The sequence below is a fragment of the Styela clava genome, chromosome 7, assembly GCF_964204865.1.
Source record: "Styela clava chromosome 7, kaStyClav1.hap1.2, whole genome shotgun sequence".
NCBI classification, from domain to species: domain Eukaryota; kingdom Metazoa; phylum Chordata; class Ascidiacea; order Stolidobranchia; family Styelidae; genus Styela; species Styela clava.
The window spans coordinates 22386100-22408426 of NC_135256.1; the positions used below are offsets into that span (position 1 = coordinate 22386100).

The 22327-nt window shown below is 34.5% G+C and overlaps 2 protein-coding genes across 2 annotated transcripts in view; both read left to right on the forward strand.

Annotated features, from left to right (window-relative positions):
• Positions 1 to 8793, forward strand: part of LOC120328922 (cGMP-specific 3',5'-cyclic phosphodiesterase-like) — a 49850-nt gene extending 41057 nt beyond the window's left edge. Inside the window, exons 18-20 of the mRNA XM_039395510.2 lie at positions 4036 to 4117; positions 5127 to 5272; positions 6282 to 8793. Coding sequence (XP_039251444.1) covers positions 4036 to 4117; positions 5127 to 5272; positions 6282 to 6506 — 453 coding nt within the window. The 3' untranslated portion in view covers positions 6507 to 8793. The remainder of the gene's footprint in view (positions 1 to 4035; positions 4118 to 5126; positions 5273 to 6281) is intronic.
• Positions 8794 to 13796: 5003 nt separating this feature from the next.
• Positions 13797 to 20566, forward strand: LOC120328929 (uncharacterized). Its single transcript, XM_039395517.2, has 6 exons — positions 13797 to 13951; positions 14798 to 14968; positions 15755 to 15871; positions 17516 to 17649; positions 18584 to 18725; positions 19386 to 20566. Exons 1-6 carry the CDS (start codon positions 13810 to 13812, stop codon positions 19982 to 19984), a joined length of 1305 nt encoding a protein of 434 aa, XP_039251451.2. The 5' UTR covers positions 13797 to 13809; the 3' UTR covers positions 19985 to 20566.
• The last annotated feature ends 1761 nt before the right edge of the window (positions 20567 to 22327 follow it).

Below are 22327 nucleotides of genomic sequence, written 5' to 3' on the forward strand. Positions count from 1 at the left end.
CTTGTGTGTACTTAAGGTCGGAGACTTTGGTCGCAGTGCGACGTTTTCGTCATCACTGACGTCACGAGCTCAGGACTCGGAAGTTTTTGTTTACTTTTACTTATCAAACATGTTATATAACTCGATCACACTTGATAAGAATCACAGTTTTACAGAAACCAAACCGTTATATGACTCCGTTACAACAAGTAATAAAATCTTCCCAAGATGAGTCAACGTTTGCATGCGCGGAAGTTTTCAGAAATAACATTCGAAATGAAATTTTTTGGTATTTTTAAACCTCTTTGTCACAAAACTCGGCAGCTGACTCAATCTCGAATAAAATTAAAATTTACAGATAAAACTTTCAATTTGGCCTTTGTTATTTCAGTGAAAGCGGCGACTGATTTAAATTCCCTCCTTATATTTTTCGAACATTTGAGAGAGTGTATATATATATATATATAAACATCGAATATTTGTAAACGTAATGCAATGTTCTCCTTTCTGATAATAAACTTTAATATACACCACTTCTTATGTGAAAGAGTTATTAATATTGATATAAATGTTTATAGCGTACTGGCGTAACTATATCAGTTTATTATTTACACCACTCAAATACCCGTCGAAACCCCAAACCAGATTTTTGGAGATTCTTTAATTGAGCGGTGGGTTTACAGCAAAATATCTAGAATCGGAAAAATATCTGCACGTAAACGATTTTGTTATATGCCAGACTATTTGAAGCGCATGAAGTGTAAAATTATAACAAAATTGTCAGAATGTGTTCCGCTCTGTCAAAATCTATGATAAATGTACAAATTAGAATTATTGGAAAAGTTAAGCTAAAAATTGTTTAATTCAATTTCACTGCACGTCAAAACGTTCTGCTGAAAAACAACAATTCCAATTCCGACCAATTTCGCAATTTTTAGTGAAAACAATTTTCATCGAGCGTGTTATTTTCATGTAGTGTTGTCTATATAGTTTAACAACGTATTTTCAATTGCACCGGTGTTACGAACGAAATTGCGGTAAGAAAATGCGCTTTCAAAAACGAATCGATTTGCATAAAAGCATTTGTCGCCGAAAACATCGTGACGTGAACTTGTTTGACAACAAGACAATGTAGACCTTAAAAACAATATCACAAGTGACATTCACATTATGTAAATCAAGCATAATGTACAAAAGAAGGGCCCAATGCGACACTTCGCTGTTTCTCTAGTTAGGATACTTTTCTCGTCCGAATATATTATAATGAACATAGTTTATAAATATACCTTTGAACGCAAAATTCTAAAGATTCAAAGCAACGATTTTAATGATAGTACTTTCATTGCGTTTTTTCCAAGATTTACAATTATATATTACAAAATATTGTTTCTTTTCAATGCCCCAATTGATAACTCGATTTTCTTATTTCCTATTCTGTCAATATAACACCCGCATATTCAGCTAATGATAGGTTCATGGGTTTGCTTTTACGACTGGGACTACCTGTTCCTGGTCACGTATATAGTATATTATGGGTCACTACTATTGAAGATGTAGTAAAGTGTGGGAAACTATTGTTTGTTCCGTGAACGTTTTGTTAGGGAAAGTTTATGGAACTCAAGCGCTCAAGTCAGTGTTCACTAGTATAACTTATGTACAACCATTAAGAGATGAAACTTGTGGTAACTTAGTTTGATAAACTTGTCCGTGGTAATATTTCTTTGTCTTGTGTTCGAATATCGACTTATTGACGGAAGAAACAATACAATTCGAATTTAAAATTCTGTCCCAACATTATTATAATGATCTAATGATCACCAATTCGTGACATCAAATTTTAGTTTCCTCGTATACTACATAGTAGAAAAATTAGACTACATTTCCATGACAACACCAATAAATATCAAATGTGACATCATATTGGTTGGCTGGGAATGTTTTATCCAGATCTACATTGTTGAGAACAACAGTTGAAATTAATGAAAATTTATGCCTCAATGTAGTTTTCATGCTCTAAAATAAGTATAGGTAGCAAGCAAACCAACGATATTGAAATCAATAACGTCACAACTTTGCTTACTCATTCAATTTTTCACAGCAAAATCATATTTAAACAAAGAATGTTGTGGGTGTTTTATTTATACAGTTGGATATTTTGATTTTGTTGTTTGTAGACTGCAGATAAGATTGACCAGGTATATTTGCATTGCCGAATTTATTTATACATTCTGCACGCAATATCTTGATAATTGTCTGAATACAATACACATAACTTTTAATAAAACGTGAGCAATGTTCTGCCATAACTCTACTATTTGACTTGTTCTCAAATCCAATCCAAATCCACTGCTGGCTTATTCACGAAACCTAGTTCACATTCTTATGTAACTCGGTAAAAACACCAACGTATTAAATTTATCTCATGCAATGTAACGTATATAAATCCAGGTGATATGTAGGGATTAAATGGATCTTATTGAAGGTTAATTCAACAATTTATAGACTTGTAGCATATACATTCCTATATCAGTGACACAGTGCGTAGGCGAAACCCCTATCATGGGCTTCATCTTTATAAGAAATGAAAGGGGATAGCGATAGCAAATTAGAGCTACGTCAAGGATCATATTATATAGCCTATTTCGCACATATAATACACGCAAACATGGGCGCTTCTTCATTCATATATATATATAATTAAAAGTAGTGCATATAAATTTTATGGCATAAATAATATTTTGTTCAAAATGCAACACTTGCAGCATTCGTTTGTTTCCATTGTTTGTGGAAGTAGCTGGTTATCCACGTATACCTAGATTGTCGTACACACTATCGATTTTCGACCAAATGTCTGTTTTTTTTTTATCGAATATGCTTACACAAATCCAAAATAACACCATTGTTCAAGAACGGGAACAGGCAATAGTGCACGATATATATATTCCATACTATGCTAGATTATAAATTTGGACTGCGATATCGACGTTGTACGCAGGCAATGGTTTGTTGACATACGTCTCGCTAGTAAAAACGTCAGTACCCGGTCCCAAGCGACGGTAATGACGTCATAGTTAAAATAATACATTTAACGAATCGACAAATTGCAATGATTTAGTCACTTTGACTTTCATTGAAATCAATCGCCGGAGACCAATTATATTGTTATGTGTCGGTTGAGGTCAAACGAGAAATCCGTAGGAATAATGAACAAGAGGTCAAAGTTCACGTTACAATAGCTGAGACATGATTTTCACGAGGTGTTTCATCCATTTGCAAACTTTATTTTCAAGAAAACTTATGTTTTATAAACATACTGTGAGTAACTTTCATTTGTGCCACGACCAAATTTTGTTTCACTCATATATATACCGAAGAGTTTTATATTCTGACAAAAAAAATTTTCTATGTTGAAATGATTCATTAAACTAATGCAATAACCTACGCTTTAAAAGTACACATCAAGATATCGACTACATCCACGCCCTTTTGTACTTCGCAAGTTTTGTATGGTCTAATAGCTCAGAGCAGATGTTTTGGGTGTTGAAAGTATGAAATTTACACTATACAACTAGCAATCGGCAAAGCAATACCATCATCTTGTTTTGATCCATTTGAGCTGACCACCGTGGTACGCCTAGTGCACTTCAAAAATCACTTTAGCTCCGACATCCACGAACTCGGTTCAACCTCAAAGGAAACCGCTCGCTTACATTGTTTTTGTCAATCCATAGTGAACTTTTAATGATAGTAAAACAGTGAATTTGATGAGATACACAGCCCTCGTTCTGTTGGACATGGAACGTGTATAAAACACAACCGCGGTCTGATGCATCTTTAGTCCTGATATTGTAATATTTTTTATCGTAAAATGGATTGTTCATACTATTGACAGTGTACTAATAGTGCTAAAACATTTAAGAATTAATGATATATCTACATCATAAACAGGATCCAGAATTATCCAGAATTTCCCGGAGTTTTATTCCAATTTGAAAGCAATGGATGCTATTAAATACTGGGATATAAATATTCATATTTATATATTTTTTGTTTCAGATGATGGCAGATTTTTGCAATGGCTATGCTCCATTACGTGATGGGATGAGAGCAAACAGACAGCATTGGACAGAAAGAGCAAGTGTGTACAATATTTTATTTACTTTTCTACACTGTGTAAAGTAATTTTATCGACTACAAGTAAACAGACACAATCTTCAACAACAGTTATCTATAAAAAGTTATAGCGCTATTCATATTCTTCATTGATACCGGTCAACGAACTCTTGAACGAACAAAACAAATATATAGAACTATAAAAAACTTGGCCATGTCAGAGTCTGATAATGAAAACCTATTTTATCGCCACCCCGCGTTTGATGTAGCACTACCACATGGACTTGCTTCAACAACAAAGTTTGTGCAAAAGGATTGCGATGTTGATGAAAGATTGTTTTATTTTGATAAGCACTGTGGTGAATTTGGAACAATGCTTGTTTTCGGTCCAGGGCCAATATGAAATCTCGAGATTTTAAAACCTTTGTACAATAAAGCTTGAAACAGTTTGGGTCGTCACGTATGTTTAAGACAAGACTTCCTAGTTTGTCTGAATTACTATAATCGCAATGATGTTGGTTTCCCAGTGGAGTTTAATTCTAACTAAAACATAATTATGAAATACGATCCTATTTGTCAACTCGTGCTAAATTTGGTATGATAGGTGTCTTTCAATGATAAATTTCAAAAGTTTTGAAGGATTCCGAATTTAGATGCAGATTTTGAAATATTATGCAATCAGAATTTAACACTTCACTAAAATCACTAAACCCGTGTTTGAAAACATCATTCAATTTTTAAAACTTTTCACTTGACATAAAGAGAAACATTTCCTAATTTATGGTGTTAAATCTAGTGAAAGTTTTCTAAATAAATCGACAATCGTCAATTTAATCCGTTCAAAAACACCATCGTAGATTGGAGAGTATTCGAGTTCTCCATCTTCAAGTCATGGTCCATGAGTTCTCTAATACCTATTTAAAAAAATGCGACTACATGCCAATGGCTAAGTAAACCATTGGAATTTCTGCATTGTTTCTCAAAACTTATTAAAGCAAAGTTCATAACTTTATCCATTATCATGTAATTTTCAGAGGCGGAAGGTTTGGATGTGGATACTGGTCCGGCAAAGAAAGAGACAAAAGACGACGATGGATATGCAAACATGTGGGAGAAATACTGGAACATGGACCCAGAAAATTTTATCTGGGGTATCGATCCAAACGAGGCCCCACCTGAGGTAAATATTATGGTGGATAATTTCATTGTTATGAGACTAAAGAAAAATTTTATTTTATATAAGTTAAACATTTCAAAACAGCTGAAAAAACTCAATAACAACTCTAATATTGCTTGAATAAATGTGTCAAACAAATCGCGTAAGACAAAAAAAACTTACGTTCGAAGCAAGATTTTGTTATAGCGGTCACGTACTGCCAGTCGTATTACACATGCTTATTACTCGACAAATTCATTGGCGAGTACTCAATTTTGGCGATGATATTCACAGATGTTTCTATTATCTATCTTCGTTATCTATCTACACGTAATATATAAAATTTTCATACATAACTTTCTTGGTTACAAAAGTACTTTTCAACACATTGAACTAAATACACGTGAATTTTGTAGTACTTATGCACACAAAGAAGGCTATCCAAAAGCACACTAAAATGGATTTTTTTAGTTTGGTGTTAAGCCTTTGTTTGACAAATTCATTCTACATTTTAATTAGTTATAAATGCGGCATATAAATGCAAGTGGGTTATGTGTACGTTTATCGCGATGTGTACAGTCGTGTGTATATATAAGTATCCACATATTTTATTTCCCATCGTTATAGACTAACCACAATAGGTATTTCAACAACTACAAGATTATCATACAATAGAATATTCCCTCCTACAAACAACCAATGTTTTTACTGCGACGTATATAACCTTCAGAACGTCCTATTATGACATTATCATACTCTTATACTACAAACAATCTCTTGATGAAAGTATATTAGTATAACGCAATACATCTGGTTAAATTCCGCAATGAATATCACAAATTATAAAATAACAACAGCCACTTTCCGGCCCTAACAAAGGTATAATGTGGGGCATTTAAAATCTAGCGAATAAAAAAAAGAATAGAATGAAATTTTTAATTCGATGTTCCACATTAAACATATTCATATTTATTACCATGCAATATTCATTTACCGCAAGATTTGTAAATAAGATTTTTTTTCTATTAAACAGGTTGTAATTGAGAGAGTTGTATTCTCACCTAAGAAAAAGATGCCCAAAGCTCTCACGTCAGAAATTTCAAACGGGGAAAAGACTCCAGCAAAAGGAAGGAAGAAAAAGAAACTGGCAGCACAATTTGAAAAAGACTCGGGGTTGTCGCGGAAGTCACCGGTACCTAGCGCTGCATCGGACTCCGGTTCTTCTTCCAAAAACAGTAAAATGTGTCGAGTCATGTGACTAGGCTGTCTCCCGAAGTGTCGTTCAAGGCGATGAGGAAGCGAAGTTGCGTGAACGCGAGTTTGCATAGGCTGACACTGAAAAACATTGTTCACTCCTCGACTACCAGAATTTGAAAACGTGCGATTAGGATTCCAGACGCAAATGTACTGTTTATACTAGGTCATTATATGTTTTTACAAATGAGTTTAGTATTATGATCCTGATAATCGAAACCTAATATGTTTAAACTAAAGATGTAATATATCGTCTTGTCAACTTCTAAATAATTAGTAAAAAATTATCAAAATTTATTGCAAATATCGTAAACGCAATTTATCCGCTTGTAAGATCTTCCACATCACCTAGAGTTTTGCGCTTGCAATCTTGCGCAAAACGCGACGCAGAGGGAGAGAGTCTAGTAAGAGATAAATACACAGACATATACTGTTGATATGAAAACGAACAACTTATATGAGAGTGGCGTGGCATGTTACATCGAAAATCTATTCTCGAAAGCAGATCATGGATGCATTTCACCTGTATATGATTCTAAAGTATATTCGTCTGCTTTTGAAACTTGAAACGGTGTGTTGCTGATGCCCTCTGATCGGAAGAATAGCACAGTCGATGAAAACAAACTGAGCAAAAATAGACTCTTTATTTCAATTTATTATTTTTCGAATATTATAATGAGATGTTTGTTATATACTTTTTTTCTTTTAAATTGTGATATTATATTAGAACGAATATATTTCTCTGCTTCAGCCGTTTTTTTGAATTCGATTTCGGTTTATTTTATTTCCTATTTCACTTTTTATCTCCGATATGTATTTATACCCGATCTTCCCACGTTGTTTATGTCACTGAATTTTGGTATATATACACAACCAGGTCTGAGATAATTCGCACTGGGTCGTTCTACAAATTCCTAGATTCTACAAGTCAAATTTCAAAATGTGTATTAACTCTAAGCTCAAAATTTTTTTGAAACAAACTTATTTTTCAAACGAATAATGAGTTATTTTTCATAAAAAAAAATTGATGATTGATTTTTCTTCAAAATTGCCACTGTGACACTTTCAATATTTCATCAAAAATTTAACAGAAATAATATCGGTAAAATGTGAAAAGTCGCTCAACAATATTTGTCCTCATTTGAATGTCGAACCATCTTTCTGAAATATCGTTTTTAGAAGAAGAAAAAAAAAAACGATTCAGAAAGAAAATAAAGAGCATCATTATTGATATTCACCACTGTACATCATGTTTCTTTCTTGTTAAAATACGTGTTGTGAACTTTCTTGATCATATATACGCCAATGATGATTTATCAACTTTGTGGGTTATCGCTGGTCCGTGTGTGATCAAGCAAAAGTTATCCAATTTGAGATTTATGCTTCGAATTCTTCAATGTTCTTGCTTTATTCGAGTTACTTATTTCTGTTTTATTATTTTATTCTATTCTATTTTTTGACTCCGGATTTCCTCACTCCCACATAAAGTGAAAAAACAGTGAAAAGTTGCCATTTTTGTAGTTTACTTGTACTAACACACACACAATTCAGCTTTTACACTTTATTAACACAATTTTCAGATCTTGGCCTATATAATTAGGAATATTGTAAAATTAATTTTGAATAAATATTCGAATATTTTAAATATAAAATCGAATAGTTCAACTAACAAAATTTGAAAGAAAAACACATGGCACATGTCAAATTGTGTACTGTGGCATATTAAATAGTACCATTGAGTAATCAATGCGTGAATTGTATAAAAAATTCACTTCAAACTGAAGGTGTCTTTCTAAAACTGTTCGGAAATGGCACTTCATTCATTGTTTTCTGTACGAACACATGGATAGAGATCATTATATATACTTTGCCACAAGTAAAAGCAATCCTGGATATCTTCGCTTATGAGATCAATTCCGTCTTAAGTACATAATTCACATTCAATTCGACACGAAAATTTTATACAATATTTCGACTTTAGAAAAATATTCTCAATAGCTCGCATCTATTTTGATATTGTTGGTTCGTTACACATAGTATTTAATTTAACAATTTTCTAGTAATGGTTATTATTTTTTCGTGCCGTCCATTTCAACGTATATCATTTTAAAAATACACCCTGTTAAGTCGGGCTGGTAGTGAGATGCTACGGCCACCCTTTTTAGCATAGATCTTTGCTAAATTTTGAGTAATATTTGCGATGAATAAATTCTGTTATTAATATCTATTGATTAATATTATTATTATTATTTACGTTGCAATAAACTGAAAGTTCTATAAGCACCAAGGAAGTGTTGAGTAATTTTTCACTATGTTGTCCACATTCTCTAAAATATTAGAGGTTATCAATTTAGTCTCATTTCTATACGAATACCAACAGAAAAACCTTAACCCTATGTGTTTTCGCACTAGTGATTAGAGTGTCCGTCCCGGGTTCACCCAAACCTGAAAACCAAAGTCCTGAAGCACTTTTCGTACCAAAACCAGGGTTTTAGTTACAATATAAAGTCGATACTATTTGCTGTCTTCCCACCAAAGGTTCGAAAAATTATGAACGGTTAGTAAATTTAAAGTTGTGAAGGCAGAGTTCCGGACCGAAAGTACCAACGTGCAATGTCGTAACTAGAGCGTCAGGGCGTGTGTTTTAGATAAGAAAATGATAAACGAGTGCTTAGACTCTGCAAATTGGGTCTGGATTTAACAGAAATAATATGCGTTTTACGTGGAAATTCACCACAACCAATTGCTCCAGCGCAGTTGCTTTGTTTTTATGTTCATTCAAATTCTCGAAAGCATTCTTATTCTTTAATTTAAGCAGTAAAATACGGTCCAAAATACACTCATTTAATGCAAAAACCGAAACTCAGATTTCAAAATATACCCGAATATATTGGTTTATAGACGTACAAATATGCATTTTTATATGTCAAGTAAGATCAGTTGCTGATGCTGTGCTTTGATCATATTGTACCATCCCGGCTTCCTCAGTCAATTAATAAGAGCAGTAATGCCACAGCCAGAAGCTTTTTTAGATAATGTGGTCTTTCTAGTATCAACGAGTTGTTTAGTGAAATAACTATTTTAAATCTGATTTGAAATTTAACTCGAACAATATATTTGAAACACACATCCCTATACTAGTAGAGTTAAGTCACTTAGTTGACGTTAGAACTGGAAGATCAATGATAACTTTCACTTCAAATCCCTCAAATAAAAATGTAATGTACGCTAATTTTCATTCTGTTTCTGATATTAGATAAAAAAAAATTCCCAAAATATGACATTGAAAAAAAAGTTGCAGATGAGGTTTACTTACCATAGTTGTTGACAAATCGAACACCAACTGCAACTTCATTTCTCTGTGGAAATCAACTCTATGGCGACTTCTGTGGACATTGTGCTTCTTGAAAATTATGCGCTAGCTAATCCGAATATAGCCGCCATTGCCTCGGAAGTATAAAATTAAGAGTATAATTTTTTTAGAAACTAATTTCAACCAATAATTTTTTAACGGTTTTGTGGTATTTTAGAGTCAAGCACCCCTTACCAGCATGCAAGATCTGATTTGAGATTGTTCTCGGGTGAGAGCGCGCTCTTTGAACCCTGAAAGCCGCTAAACCGGCTTTCCCGAGAAAGTCTTCTGACGCTGAAAGCCGGTTTAGCGGCTTTCGCATCCCGTAAGAGGTATGCAACTTTGAAACCTCATATCTCGCGAACCATTTATTATATTTAGACAAGTTTTACATCGTGTGGAAGATAATCTACAGGACTAAGTATAATTTCAAAATTGAGATAAAATATTGTGATCATCTTATAAAAATTGGCAAAATTAAAAAGCATAAAAAACTTCTGAAAATTGCTCAAATCTAATTGACAAAACTTAAATTTGTTTTCGATTAAACCTAGTACATTATCGACAAAATTTGTAGAATTTGAAGATAGCTTTCCAGTGATACCATTAGATTGAACTTATGTTGCACCATTCAAATTTTAGAAGCATTTTTATTCGTGATTTTGTTTGTCGCAAGATCGAGGCGACGTCAAGGTGACGTAAATAACGACCTAACACATTTACGCCGTTACGCAGCGACGTTAAGCAATTACGTTGGCACGTTTACGTTTCATACGAGAAACACTTTTCCTCGCATGCTCGTAACGTCATTTACTTAAGTTCGTATTCGTGAAGCGACTTACGACTTGTAAACGATACACGGGGAAATTTACGCATTACATCGGTTCGACTAAAACACACAATACGCAGTGTTATTGCCGTTTTAATTGCATAAAGATATGGAAAATACGAATAGCCAAAATAAGGATTTTTAAAAACAGAATGATGGAACATATCGATGGATGCATTGTTTAGCGCCATTGCTGAGTTTTATTGTGCCATATTTTCTTCTTCCGATAGATGAATACTATCCAATATTTCATCTGGACAAAGCTTTCGTTTAAAATCCATTGTAAATATAGCGATATCAGGAATGTAGCGTATATGCAGTAATTTCGAAAATCTAATGAGGCTGCAAAATGTAAAACACTGACCAAGTGAGCTACTGGTGCCACCATGTCTTCCGTGTACCCGTTATCAGTTTTTTTTTATTCAATCTTCATGATATCCAACGGTGAATAATTAGCCTTTATGTTTCCGGCGTAAATTAAAAATAAAATACCTCATAAATTCATGAGGATCAAATATTTCGTTTTGGCCATTCATTTTCGTCCCATATCCAAATAGTAAACGTATATAAAATGGCCTTTATATTCTAGCAATTTTACTATGTTCGATCAAAATTCGTCTGAAAGGGTTTTATCTGCGGCCGAGGATATGATACTAATGCAATGAAGACACAATCTGCACTCAAGCTGTGAACGACCAGATGTGCAATTGCGCAATATACCTCACGCAAAGAGTTACGCACGATACGTCGCATGAACGTTATCACGACAATGTCGTCGTCGCCCTTTGCGTCCTTACGCAAACTTGGCGTCAAATAGTTGATAAATTTTGTTCGCAAACCATTTGAATCGATAGTACAAATTCTGCAATAAAATGAGTTATGCGTATGTTAACAAAGTCATACGTATATTCTCCGAAAGGTAATTTTGTATACTTTTCAAAATTGTACTTATATTGATGATACATTTCTAAGAAATGTATTAAATATTACCAAAATACAAAAAAATTGTAGATGGGGCTACAAATAGGCTTACACATCTCATCAAAACATCTCGTGAAAAATAATGCCAGTTAAAAATAAAAGACTAGATAAGCTTTTATATGATATATTACAGACCATCTGATATCTAATGGTTTAGAAGTTATTTTGATTTAAAATTAGGGATATTACAATTTTTTAACGCGTCAAATCGATGCGACGCCGTGGGAGGTCAGGGTGAGAGAGTAGCATCGTTCTGGGGATTCAGAGTTCAAAGAGTTAAAGTAAATTTCAAAAAAACTAAAAACAGGAAAGGAACGCAACTATATGTATAATCTACCGCCATGTAAACATGCAGCGTTCGCTGAATCACGAGCTTTCAAAAATCAACCAACGAAAACTTGCAGTTGGGGAAGTTGTTTTCCAAATTTGTCGTGAAGAGTGGTCCTTACGAAGAGCGAATATTATGAAAGTATTTTACCTCAAAAATACTCTATATTCTAGTCTAAATGGTTGAAGCGATCGGCCTATCAGCTAAAGAGAGCATTGATCAAATGTATGGACATGGAGGCTAAAACTGAGTAGTATCGAATCTCTTACAATGCCGTAGTCTTCCTAATCATGAATTCGACTTCACCTCAAGATTGATGAAATGCGATCGCGGAACCGCCACTAATGCGCAATTATTAATTTAATGACGTCATCACAGAAAACTTCAAACTGGAAAAACGCATCGCATAGAACCCACAGAAATTTTTGAAAAAATAAAACTAATAGCTTTTTAGCGACAGAAAGACGACAATAGCAAGAATAGCAAAAACAGAAAGAAGAATACCAGAAGGAATACAAAGAACAACAACAACATTTTTAATCGAAGGAAAACAATAACAGATATTGTTTACCTTTAATCAAATCAAACCACCCAATAGCCCTTTTGCGATATCTCCTAACTACTTTAAGTGCTGGAAATTTAAGTCGATAGGTCCATTTGTTGCAGAGAAAAGCGGATTTTTCCCAGCAACAAAAACAGACGTAATTTCAACAACATCATCAGCAACAATTCAACGAAACGATATATTCATACTTGACAGTCTGTATAGGCCTGTGTTCGCGACTCAAACGATGGCCAAACGTTATGCATATGATAAAATCGAAACCAACATCAATAAAGCATACATGCAAATGGTGGTCACAACGATATGCTAGATTTTAAATGATTTACCAAAATTGGAATTTTAAATTTATAAACGACAACGAATTATTAAATTTTGCGTAGCGAAAAGACGTAGAAGCACAAAAATAAACTTCAAATCGGAAACAAGTTGAATTACCGGAAATTGTTGAGAGTTACGAGCAGTTGGTACCGCAAATTATGAATTACGTTTACACTTGGTAAAATGAGGTTATAAGTGAGGTGAAAATGTTATGATTATTATTATGGAAAATGAAGCAAATTTGTGTTTCATAAGCTAAAATTTTCACTAAGCGACTAAACTATAAGAGTGTTCGCTGCTAATAAGTAAGCAATATTATTTAGAAATGAAAGACTGGCTGCGAAGCTGTGTGGCGAGCATTTACTTTTGCTCGGCGTTGCTTGAAGCGTGGGGTTAGTTAAGTATAACTTATTTCATGGAATCCTTTAAAAATATAAATATATAAAATTAATAATCATTTAATTCGACAATCTTGAACGAGATGTCATTTCTTAATCAAGAAGTCATGCGTTCTTTCAGTTAAACTTATCAATGTAGAATAGAACAGCATCTATATTTATCCAATTTGTAAGAGATGATTTCATTCGGACGTGTTACAACAAATTACTTCAAATTTGCATTGTCGAGGTTCGAGGATCAGCAGAGAAAGTCGTCTCCGTTTCTACAGATAGTGAGTAATTCGTCCATTTGCAACATAAGCGACTAAATTGATGTTCAGAACTCTGTGTTGAATCACTCGTTAAAGAAAGATCGACTTACGTAATGTTAATAGTACAGTACAGAAGATATTAGTATACTATACTCAGACATAGCTGGGCAGGATTACTATTACTCTATAGTACTTGAATTTTGTTTATAATATCACCTAATCAGGCGTTGTTTAAAATAATATCAACAATTTCATTTTTTTTTTGTAGGAAAGTAATTAATTACGATGTATTTTATATTCTGGTTATTGAACCTGCTTGTCACTCTATTCCACATCACAGGGGTAACATCAATTAGGCTGGTAGACTTTAACGAAACCGGCCTAGCAAGAGGAGCAGTGCCTACAGTCAGCAGTACTTCAACGACAGGTTATTAGCTTTCATTATTAATTCGTGAGACATCACATCGTGGAATTTGATTTAATCTTATGGTGCTCAAAATGACGTTTCGTTAACGTTTTATTCACAAGATGCAATGAGTAGCTATAGACGAAGTAGAAATTCACCATTCAAAGTGTTGGTTTTCCCGATTTGTGTTTGTCATAAAGTGTTAAACATATATCATAGAAACGTTCAAACATGCTTCATTTGTTTCAAGGGAAATATTTTGTCGATTTCAAACTGGGTCAACATTAGTCACACCCTTGACGCATCTTATATATACATAATTGTTATGCATAACACGAAGTTTAAACACGGATCAATAATGTGGTGTTGGCACACACGTTATAATTGATATTGGAATATTCGTTTCACTTTATTGGACACTATATGGACCACTTTTCTCATAAATTACTGAACCAATTGCTTTTTCAATTACTAAGATTGTATCGCTACATCATCGCAAGAAGGCTATTAATTTTAGGTTTTTCTAAAATATTCAGGTGCTCTACGGGAGTCGCATTTTGTGTGTGATGACGTCAACAGAATTTAAACTTGCGCATCTTGTAGCGATTTCGCGTTCGCGTAATGGCCAGGCAAAAATGCTAAAAGTGGGGTAGTCTACTGTGACAAAAACATATCCGTACTACTTCGTTTTGGCTTTCGTGTCCAAATATTCGAGCATCATCTCTCCTGTATCACACAACATTATGATAATCGCTTTTCGATGTTTTATTGAAAGAAAAGTTTACTTTTGGTGAAATGGCATCTCAAAATAATTTTGTAGAATAACAAAACGAGCCATACGTTACATAATTCTATTTTGCTTTTCAGTTAAATGGCCAGATGACGTAGCATGCGATTTTGATTCTTACACAACTTGTGGTTGGGGTCAAGTTTTATTCAGTGATGATTTTGACTGGAAATTAGGAGAAGGTAAAGATTCCCACAGAAAGAATAGAAGAAGAGGTGGAAGAACGGGAACTAAAGATGATCACGGCGGAGGTATTATATCCATTAAAAAGACATAAAACACAAGTTGCATTCGACTGCACAGTGGTAAAACACCCACAAGCTCGATTACGTGCGCATAGTAATTAGGCTAGGTTCATAGGAAATGTTCATACATCTTTATAAATCTGTCACCAATGAAGCGCTACTAATATAAACGACCCCATCTTTAACTGGAATGTGTCAGTACTATCCTTTGATATCTACTCTACGTTACATAACGGCATTGGAACCGTTCAATGAGGACGATATTACTATAAATCAGTTATACACTAATCCTCAAGTAAAAATTGTTTACAGATTACTTTTAGATTACACGTCCCTTTGTGAAAAGAATACCCACCGTTCAGATTGCAAGAACGGGCTGAAAACTGCGATACTTAGATTTTTTGCGATTCTAGTACTTTACCTCCATGTCACCTCCATGATTGAAAATATCCAACCCAACCGTTTCCGCGTTTTTGTACCTGAGTTCAGCATCAAACTGGACTTGAATATATTGCAAATGCTGATAGTCAATGAAACGAAACGCAGTGACCCGACTCACGTCAAAACAAAAAGTCCAGCGGACCGGGTAATCAGGTCCTGTGAAGTAATAATAATTGATAATAAAAATATAATATGTACAATCACAAAATGCAATCAATCAATTGTTTATTTCACAACACAAAGTACGAAGCACGGATAAGATGATTAAAAAAAGAAACTTACGATCAAAGTAATTTAGTTTGGTTGATTTGATGTCAAAAGCTAGATGTAGTACTTTACATTTTCTTATAGATGGGGGATATATGTACATCAAAGCAGGAAGATGGAACAACCGAACAGCTAAACTCCGTACACTCCCGTTCGACCTTAACCAAGATGGCTGTTTTAAATTTTGGTACCATATGAGAGGTAAGATTCATCCAATAAAAATGGTAGAGGTATCGACAGGCTTGTCCATGGGACATATTTTTCTGTCCCATTCCCAACCCATAGCAGGTATGCCTGTCCCATTCCATCTTATCCCATGGGGTTCCCATTGAAATAAAATTCAATAAAAATTGTTAAATTTGGGTTTAGCGTCTACTAAATAGGACTACATGTACGAATAGACATGTAAAACAAAAACAAAAAAATTACGGACTTTGTTAACTTGATATTCATAACTAATATACATGTGTCCATCAGCCTCTTCACGAAGTATATTGTTAAGGCTGAATATATTTTGATCTTTGTAACTAAAAAGAGAGCTATGCTCAAATATATGAACACGAAGTCCATAACAAAATGTTTCACCATCATTTCTTGAGAATCATACTTTTTTCGTGTCCCATGGAAAATACAGATGTGTGCAGTCCCATCTCATCCCATTCCATTGAACGTTTCTTATGGACAAGCCAGGATATCGACCGGGAATGTTTTTGGGAATGAATTTGGCTATCATTTGGGTATATTTGGCAATCAAAAAGTGGACAGCAAAATAAAGCCATTAAAAGCATAGCGGCCATAGCAGACATTACTGGGATTCAAACCTTTGGAAATTGGTCTACGTTCTCGCTGTAGAAAGACTCAGTTTTCAGCCCAGTTATCTTTAACCTGTAGGCGTTAAATGATTATTTATTATCAAATATCTATATAAAAAAAAAAAAGAAACGAAGGCGAAGGCGAAGATACATAAAAAAAGGACCGTGCGATAAGGTGCATGTTTACACTTGGAATTTGTTCATTGTGATGCTATTAATATTGACTGGTCAATGTGCTTTTCCGATGTCGTATGGTGACCACCATAATTTTACATTTGTTCACCCCCCCCCCCCCATTGCCATATTTAGTAAAAAAAATATCTTGAACTTGATTACAACCAACATGGTTTATAGCAGAGGTTTTGAGCTGCCGGCCAACTGAATGGTCCCGATCCTTTTAGTTTTTGTCGGTTCCCGATGATTGCTCATATTTAGAAGAATGCCGGATACATTAGCGCGTAAAATGTCGACTATGAATAGGCTTACCATAAACAAATGATGCAAAAAAACGGGACAGTTATTAAAATATTCTATATCGGCCCTTTCTTCAATTGATGAAAATCTTTCTTACCTCATCAGAAGACTTGTACTTTGTTTTAGGAATTTTGATAATTTAATAACGGTAATACAGTTGGGTGTTAAACTATCGTACGGTTTATATTTCATATCATAACTATGACATAACAATTTCTCTCTATATCTAAACTAGTTAAGTGAGTTGATAATGAATGGTAAATCTACTCTCTTGCTAGGAAAAGTTTGTATGAATATCAAATAAAAAATATATTCCTGACTGCCATACTGCATAACCAGGATATTTATGTCTACCGGTGGGGCGGCAGGACAACTTGTTTAAATCGGGACTATGAGTACTAATTATGATTTTGGTTTATGCTCTTTTTCCGTGACCAAAGAGACAAACTTGTTGTAACCCTAAACGTTATATCATATGTATACATAAACTGGTTGCCAAGTTTGTGCTCACAGTCTCTATAAAGTGAGAACATAATTGTACAATGTATTGTTCATGCAGGTAGACACATGGGACATCTTAAACTCTATGAAATAGATTTTAATCCGTCCAAGTTAAAACTGCCAGATATATCAAGTTTTCGCATAAGATGGGAATTATATGGATCTCAAGGTGGATTGTGGCAACAAGGCGCAGTAAGTCTTTTCATATACGTGATAATATATATTTTGTCGAGCATCATGTGCGTTGATAATTACCCTTTATTGAAATTCATACCAGTTATTTTTGAATATTACAATACATACGCTATTTCTTTGATGATGTAGTCTGCGTCCACATAACAGGAGCAGTGGTAAATGAAACAGCTACTGGCACGAAACAAAGTACTGTGGGCGATAAGACTGTGCTATGTCGAGTCGTCTATTTTTTAAGACAAACCAGAATGTCAGCGCGTCTTCTGCACGGTGGAAAAGATGAGAACACAAATAACCCTGAATTTTGCAAAATTGCGCAGTAATTCTATATCAGATAAAATGAGAGGATGGACTTTGGTGTCGGCAGGAATACTGGGGGCTCTCTCGTTTTCGAGCAAATAAAGCATTTATATCATATATTTAGACAATTTGTGGTCATGTGTATAATATATATAGTAAGTAGTAAGTAAGTCTTCAATGCAAAAATCTCATTAAGGGAAGGAGAGTGCACGAATGGTTACAAAGTCCATTAATTAATATATGTAATGTTTACACTTAATTTCTCCGTCAAACCGCGAAAGTTTAGGTGAAAAGGGCAAATTTACCAAGTTACGCGAACTCGTGACATTGTGTTGTTTGTCAAATATCATGTGACTTTTATGGAGAAAGAAAACTTTCGGAAGTCTTTGAGTCAATTATCATAAAAGAATAATCACAACATATCTTAACTACCGAAAAGCTTTATGATATAGTTGTGTGCTTCAGAAACACAATATTTTAAAAGTGAAAATGTTGCCATTATGTAAAAGACAGATAGTAAAAAAAATCCGTTATGTGAGCTTGGCAAGATATAGCACTCCATGATGTCTCCTTCTGATTCCTGTAATAAATTCATATAGTTAATAAATATAATATTTCTATATCTAAACAACAGGTCGCCATAAAACCACCAAAACTTTCAAATATGAGGAAAATTTTGATGTTTGAAGCTTTTGACTGGGACAAAGGACCAAGTGGGAACATAGTACTGGATGATATCACCTTTGATCCTCTGAATAATCCTAGCGACTGCGCTTGTAAGTGAACTCGAATTAGAAAATGTCTGTTTTATCCTATCATCTAATGCTGACAGAATTCAGCATGAGTGAGTTATTCTGCGCCGTTGAAATAATTATTTTGTAGCACGATTTTGTATTAAGAGTAAATATTATTTAGAGTGATTTCAGTTGAGGGTGATACATAAACATGTCGTTGTTTGAATGAACTCTATGACGGAAGGCAATACTGGGCTATAGTCATTTATTGCTCACAATACCCGCACGTACGCGTAGAACTTGATCTTTTCAATTGCTACGTTAAATACGATCCACTTAAACATAACTGTCACTATATGTACTTGATGTACGGTATATCTAAAGAAGTACAAAGGACGCTATTCTGATCCCGTTGTCACTAGAATCATATGCATTATTCATCGAGCAATAGTCATATTAACATGATTAATAATATATATTATAAATGACTAATGCATATATGCCATGAAAAGTAGTAACTTCAGCGTATCGTGTCGTAGTTTTATTAGAATAACGTTTCCGATTGTTACTTATGTAATGGCGCTTCAGCCAAATGTACCCTGACATTGTGCTGAAAATTAAATGAATAATAAATTAAAGAGTTGTCTTTCAAAATATAATTTTATGATAATACATTAAGATGAAATATCTTCTTTTTTACAGTTTCTCCATCTGAAGCAGCTCCTCCTGTTAAGGGAACTACGACAACTTTCACTACTAAAGCAATGACAACAACACCTATAATCAATAGTGAAAAAATGTCAACTGCGAAGCAATTTTCTGCAACAACAGATTTAACTGATAGTTACAAACCTGGAGTTTCTTATTTGCCAACTTTTATCAATAGTTCAGGAACTTTGAGAACGTTTTTACAGACAAATTCTGTCCCACAATCAAACAAAACAAGAACTTTCGTTGCGAATTCAACTCAATCTACTACGATAATTGAACCATTTACTGCATCAGATTACTCGGTTTCTGCAGAACAGAGCACGATAACAGATCTACAAACAAACATTTCCATATCTCTGCCGAGTGGCGGACTTTCAACAAAACATTCCAAAAATATTTCGGTTGTTGGAGCTGCTGTTGGAATAGTTATTGGCATTCTTGTTCTTGTGGCAGCAACATTGTGCTTCTTGAGAAATCAAAAACGCCGCAGATTTAATTATTACGACAACAGTACAGTGCACATGACACGAATGTCGCCTGATGCTGTAGACACCTTAGATACCTCAATGATATATCAAAAATTAGCATGAGGAAAATTTACCAGATTTATTATTAATTTGATATATGTTTTAAATAGGCCGATATCCAAATTCGTCATGGTTTTCACCAAACTGAACCATTTTACGATCTGATATCTTTAATTTTACTTTCCTAAAATACTAATGCTTGTCAATTATTTTCCAAGTTAAACCATAACAAAGGTTTATCGCCGTATTATCGCCATTGAATGGAAACTTTAAAAGCGGATATCGCTGATTTCGTTTTTGCCGATTTGAAAACTAGACGACAGGTGCGGGTTGTTGTTTATTATGCTGTTAATGAACTTGTTGTTCAAATTGGGGATAAAATGCTAGATTTCCAAATGACGCCTTTGTTGTTGTTTGTAAAATGTAAATATTAATGTAATTTCCTATATATATACTAATAAAACTATGTAATTTCCTATATATATACTAATAAAACTATGCTCCAGGACTACCCAAGTCGCCTTATAAAATAAACAAAGCATAATGTTTTTTGACTTGTGCACGTATCGTGCTATATTGTAAATGTTTTATTATGTTCATTCACTTTTCATAGCTAGCATAATAAACATTAGAGCTTTTCACATATGATGGGAGCCTTGGATAGTGTACTTTTTCAGAGTAGGCTTACATTTATTTGATATTCTGATCGGAGTTGGCAACGTGATATGCAAATACAGCCAAATCATATACAGCCAACGAAATATGCATATAGAACCAATGTCATATTCATATGCAGCCAACTCAATTTATGTATATCGCAATTCAAATGATGTAGGCTACATATACAGACAATAAATTTGAGGCATGTAGCGAGGCAAGTTCATCGATATTAGAGTTGCTCTCTGTTTAATTGCGATGCCCCGCTGAATATTACCGTTACACACTTAGTATTTAGTTAATTCATGGTTGTGATCTTTAGTTTACCAAAATATTTTACAATGGTTTTTACTTATAATAATACAAAGGAATTATTGAGTGTAAGAGGAGTGTAAAGTAAATGAAATACATTGTTATAATCCAAGCAGCATTCAGCGGCGTTATGTGCGCGCACACCCATATTCTTAAGTTTGGTCTTTAGTGGTACATGAATACTTGTAGCAATATCCATTGTATTTTGACATGTCACAGAATGATTTTTTGAAGAAATCCAAGATCGATGTTTCGTGTGCAACGCCACCTTTTTAATATCCTCCCACGAAAAAGCTACATTTTCATTTCCACGTTTGAGCTATTTCGCTCACTCTGGCTGCAGAAGCTTGTCAGGGTCTGACCGCAACATCAGTCTATGTCTAGAAAATCCTCTCCAATTTCCCCCCTATCGTACATGCGATATAAGCAAGCTGAAATCCATAATCCCACAATACTTCAAACACAGAAGAATTGTCATGTGTGGTAAAAAATTATCAAACACTTGATCATCACCAAATGTACGGAAGTTTACTTCATTTGTCTTTGGATAGTTCCGGTGATTGCTCTTTCAGCATTGCTCAGTTCCTGCACAGTCAGTCTTACCATACGTCCGGCTTTAGGCGGGACAGTCCCGCTTTTCAGCGTTTTGTCCCGCCGTCCCGATAAGTCAGCCAAAAGTCCCGCTTTTCCAGCATAATACACAAACATGTTCTCGTTACTGTTGTTTCTGTGTAGCGCAGCGCTAGCCTACTTACTGAAGGTGAATGCGTTCGTTTCCCGCTGATTCCCATTGATGGCAGCCGTATCGCATGTAAAACCAATACTAATTAGTCTAAATTCGAATTATTTGTACCGGTATCGTTAACGTCAATTCCTTCCTATTTTTCGAACTGAACCCGATATTTGGACAGAGAATATGCGCATGAAATTTCGATAACAATATGGTCAATAAAGAAAAGCTTTAAATGTAGGAATGTAGGCCTATGTGGTAAAATCGGAAAATGTTACAAAATCACAGTTAAGGGGTCGTTGTCTTTCGAGGCGTCCCGATTTGAAGTCACAAAACTATGGTAACCCTAGTCTTGACAGTAATTCAGTAAGCTTGTCCGGTCTCCGGTGTCCGAATATTTCTTGAACCAATGAGCTGCTTTCTACCACCGGTAAAATACAGCAGTTCTCGAAACAATAGCTTTGCATGGAGCGGTATTGAAGCTGTTATTCGAACTGGGTCGACAACGGATGCTACAACTAAAAGTATGCTTCTACCAGTGTTTGATTTGTCAGAAATATAAACCTCGAATCATCATTTGCCACATTCCAATGAATAGCAAGTATTCGTTCTTTGACAAGAACATCAATACCACGATCAAGAACATATTCAGCTCTCTTTTCATCTGAAACAGTAATTCATCATTACTGGTGGGGCATTCAGAGATG